At 42.9% G+C, this 4,713-nt stretch overlaps 1 protein-coding gene across 1 annotated transcript; it reads right to left on the bottom strand.

The window, feature by feature from the left end:
• Positions 1-2,498: 2,498 nt before the first annotated feature.
• LOC122053789 (F-box/FBD/LRR-repeat protein At3g26920-like) lies at positions 2,499-4,028 on the bottom strand. The gene is made up of 2 exons (XM_042615750.1): positions 3,001-4,028; positions 2,499-2,930 (listed from the first exon to the last, which is right to left on the bottom strand). The coding sequence occupies exons 1-2, from the start codon at positions 3,976-3,978 to the stop codon at positions 2,502-2,504; spliced, it is 1,407 nt and encodes a 468-aa protein (XP_042471684.1). The 5' UTR covers positions 3,979-4,028; the 3' UTR covers positions 2,499-2,501.
• Between the last annotated feature and the right edge of the window lie 685 nt (positions 4,029-4,713).

Here is a 4,713-nt window from a genome sequence, read left to right as displayed (position 1 = left end):
TCATGATCAAGGGGAAGTTCGTATGCATTTTTCAGAGCCTCAGCATCGCCCGCATCGAATCGGGACTCCATGGTGGTGTACCAGAGTCCGAGAACAATGGTCGAAGGCTGTGAAGGACTTGCCATTGCAATAGAAAGCAAAACCGAAGGAAGAAAGATAATCGAAGGAGTAAAAAGGTCGCCGGGGGGTCACCGGGAGCAAAAGGAAAGGTCGCGGATAGAAAGCAGAGAAGATGGAAAGAAAACTTACGGGGAAGGTTGCTAGAGGGGGTGCGAAGGAGACCGCCGGAGCAAATCGCACAGGAACGGAGAGCAGCGGTCGCGAAAACCGGAAGCAGACGCGAGTGAGGGCGAAGGGCCGACGACGTGAGTTTATAAACTCGCACTCGGCCGAGCGGAGCCGTCCGATTTTGGTCGTGAAAACCTAGGCGAGGATCAAACCGTTGATTTTGAACCGTCGAGACGTCGAATCAGCGTCTGTCGTGTCAGGCGTGTGGCAAGTGGGGGCGTGACACGTGTAGCTCTGCCACAGGTCAGCATTTAATGGAGGTATGAGAAAACGCTCAACCTTAATGTGCTGGGATCGACACAATTTCTAAGATATCTGAATGATATCATACCCAACCGCGTTCGTCTACGTGAGCCAGAAGAAAAAGGCCTAAGTATGAAAGCCAAGCGGGCCAATAGGCCTAAGTTGTGGGGCCTATGGCCAATCCCTGGCCACACAGTTCCGAGCTGAGTCAAGGGGAGGACAGCAGCCGCTCGGAAGATAAACTACAAACAACTTCTCGTCCAGTCAGTCGGACTTGCAGCCTCATTCGACTAGACTTGAGAGGGAGGCATGTGATGCGATGATAAGGAGGGACCCACCCCGCGGAAGATCAATGCCGCGGTAGAGGTCAAAGTCAAGGCAGCCAACGCTCCTATATAACTGGCTAGTCGGACAGCCTACTCGCCTGACCGGGATAAGGAAGATCCGCTCCAACATCAGCACAGCTCGGTAATACACCGAGCATCCGACGCTCAAAAAATCAAGGCCCAAGTATCTGCAAAGATACACCGAGCGGCCGCCCCGCTCGGCTTTATATCAATCTTTGAAATCAACGAAGCAGGAGTTACGATCGAGCAGACTACATTCAGACATAATAATATTACAGCTGAGTGGCAATCCCGCACGGCACAACAACGGAACACATTGATAGTTGAACACCGATCGAGTGGCTATCTCGCTCGACCAGTGGCAGGTGGAGCTCAAATAGCTGAAAGCTGCTCGGCTCTTCCGCTCAGCCTTGTAGCAGACAAAAGGAGAATCTGTCGATATCCCTTTAGGAGGGAGCGCCGCTGACAGGCGGCATGGTCGGTGGCTAGTTCAGACAGAAGATTGTACGGCGGAAGCTTCCACTGTCACTTCAGAGATATGCTCGGCTTGTTAAGGTATTGTGTCAGTGACACTTTACTGATACATCTTTTCATAGAAAACTTTGAGAAGTGTGCATGCCTTGGGAAGCGTGTGCATGTGCTGTGGAAGCCCTATATAAAGAGGTCCAAGGTTCGTCGGAGGTATGAGCACATTACTGTTGCTACTGTTCCTTTCCTTCTTTGTTCCACTGTTTCCACATCGCCAATGATTGACTTGAGCGTCGGAGAGTCAACGTCAGAAAATCCTTTCCTAGCTCGGCACTGACATGGTTGTGGTTGTAGGTCCGCTCCGCCTGGAGTCTACGCACGGTCAACGAGAGCACTCATCCCCAGCTTCCGTCGACTCGATTTTCGGATAGGATCAGTGAGACCTTGGACGTCTGGATCGAAATATCTCTATCGCTTGTTGAATAATTCTTCTAACTGAACCGATAAATAATAATATAGAAAAAATATAGTATTAAAATTTTCTGAAATAGTAATTAAAAATAAATAAATTATATGAGAATGATTGGTTCTTTGTTGATTGACCTAACGTAATTTTTAAAAATTAATTCTAAAATTTAAATCATTATTTTTATTTATTTACTTATTTACATAGGTTATAATTTCAATTAGTAATTATAGTTAAAAATCTAACGGTTATTGTTTTTTAGCAATTATAAACTTGATTAAATACTAATTAAAAATTAATATAATTGATAATGTATTTATAAATTTGATAAACTAGGTAAGAGAGTTAATATATGAATTTTAGAGACATTAGATTTGGATTTATAAGTATATTATTGGATGTAGTGAAATCTAACAAATGATGTGTTAGAGTGGTGTTGGAAACTAAGTAAATTTATTTTTGGGTTTGCAGATTAAATCATGTTGTGCAAATCAAACTAAACCTTCACTTTGATAACTACTAGATCAATATACATTCATATCATTACCTGTACCTCAACATTCATCTTATTAGCATATTTTATAATCATTAAAGGTAATCAAAAGCTAGCAAATCATAAACTAGTCAATACAAATGCATGAACTGAGACTCAAATCCAACAAAGGGCGAAAACATTCATATCGATTGTACTAAAATTTCATTTCAATGCAGTTAGTGATACTGGAGGATACTTCGACTAGGGGCTCGTTGGATGCTAATATATCATTGAACTGCTCTCTGCTGGTGCGACTTCTCAGCTTTTGCAATACCACTTGCTTTAATTCCTCCATCTTCTCCGGATTCGAGAGAAACCCTTCAAACATCTTCTCGGGCATGCTCATTTGTAATTTAATTAGCTCTACGTCGGTAGAGCCATGAAGCAAGTGATCGACCCTTGTTGTTTCATTGGTGCTCTGTATATCAAACACAGAATTGTAATCATTGTACGCCTGGAGCAGCTGGGTTAATATCATTGATGATGATTGATCTTTCAGATTGAAGTCAAAGTTGAAGATCACGGCGTACTCTTTGATTTCCGGATAAATAAATCTATCAAGTTCGTTTTCTGCTGCTAATATCTGTCAACAAAGCGAATTATGTTAGAGTATGAATAAAATATGAATGTCAGCTTCATCGATCTTCTCTCACGTTTGGGATTGTGCTAGAATTCAGCTTCAGCATGAGACAAACGGCTGTCATTTGAAAAACAGCTGTTCGAAAAGGAGGAGTTCCGAGAAACTCCATCAATGCATTTGAAGGATCTGCATGTGGATTGAGGCTAAGCAGTAATGACGCGTTCCGGACCTTGGGCGCTTCAATGCGCAGCGCAGTGGTGTTGACGGTGAGCGACTCAAGCTTTGGGCAGTGGATGTCGATGAGGGGGAAGATGAGAGTCTTGTATAATACGACTAGATGCTTGATGGAGGCGGAGTGGATGCTTAGTTTGCTCATGTATAAGTTGTGGCAACTCAAGAAATGCAGAGTCTCGAGGAAAGGGCAGGAGGCGAGCAAGGTGAACAGGAAATCATGGTCGAGAAGGCTGCAATATTCCATTTTGAGGAAGGTGAGAAGGGTGCAGGCAATTGGCGGACGGTGGCGGAACGTGATTCTGTGCAAGGAGAGACTCCTCAGCGACCTGATGCTCAAGAACCTGCAATTTCTCCTGAAGCTGGTATTAATCCAATGCTCGTTGGAGCATTCGAGGGTGAGATCTTGGACGCCCGACTCGACGAGATCCTTGACGAGCAGCCGCTCGGGGCGTTTGGATAAATATGTGACGTCGGAGAAGCGGATGTGGCATTGGCGGATCAGGGCGCGGGGGAAGGTGTGCTCTTGGGGGATGACATCGCCGACGACGTAAAGGCTGAAGGTGTCGAGTCGGGGTATGAGGGAGGGGAGGCGGAGGCGGAAGTCGGAACAGAGGGCCGAGAGGGCGACGCACTGCTTGATGGGGAGGAAGGAGAGGACGCAGAAGAGGAGGCCTTCGGGGAGGGAAGTGAGGCGGTCCTCCGCTGGGACATCCTGCTGCTGCACATCATTACGGCGGCATCCAATTGAGCTGCGGCGGCGACGGCGATGGCGACGGACCGCAGGCGGCTCACACGGGGTGTTGTCGGGGTCCGCCATCAAGAGGCGAGCAAAGGCGTTGGGATCGAAGTATCGCCGCCGCCCCTTATTTATTTGTCGAGGAAATCACGAGGATAGGTTATATAATTCTCATAATTAAACGTTAAATAATAATATCGAACAACAACTAAGGTATGAAATATTTCTAAAATAGTAATTTCTAAAATTGAGATCATTATTTTATTTATTTACTTTTTTACATCTGTTATAATATCAATTAGCAAATATAGGAAAAAACCAAATTGTTATTTGCTTTTTTTTATAGCAATTATAAACTTAATTCAATAAGAATTTAAAATTAATATAATTGATAATATATTTATAAATTTGATAAACTAATTAAGAGAATTAATATATGAATTTGAGAGAAATTAGATTTGTATTTATAAATATATGATTGGGTAAAAATCTAAAATTTCATCTTAAAATTGTCGGAATATTAAAACATATATATTATATTTGAATAATATAATGATTTGATCAAGAGGTGGAAATTTCAGTTTATGATATTGTGCAAGTGGAGTAAAGGGGCATTCTTCGAATGGTTTTGAATAGCCGGGTGACAAATTGACTAAATTCTAATTAAGATGTTTGACTCCTAAATTTGGTTATATGTAGCTTCTCTAATAGAGAATTCTGTATTGTAGAAAGATTTCTAATTTCTAATTTGTTTGGATGTTTCATCAATAGTTGTTTTATAGTTGGTTCAATTGGAAATCAAAATGAGGTACATAT

This window comes from Zingiber officinale, chromosome 3A (genome assembly GCF_018446385.1).
Source record: "Zingiber officinale cultivar Zhangliang chromosome 3A, Zo_v1.1, whole genome shotgun sequence".
Classification (NCBI taxonomy): domain Eukaryota; kingdom Viridiplantae; phylum Streptophyta; class Magnoliopsida; order Zingiberales; family Zingiberaceae; genus Zingiber; species Zingiber officinale.
Note: the sequence above shows the minus strand (reverse complement) of the source record. Positions and strands in the feature narration are given on the sequence as shown.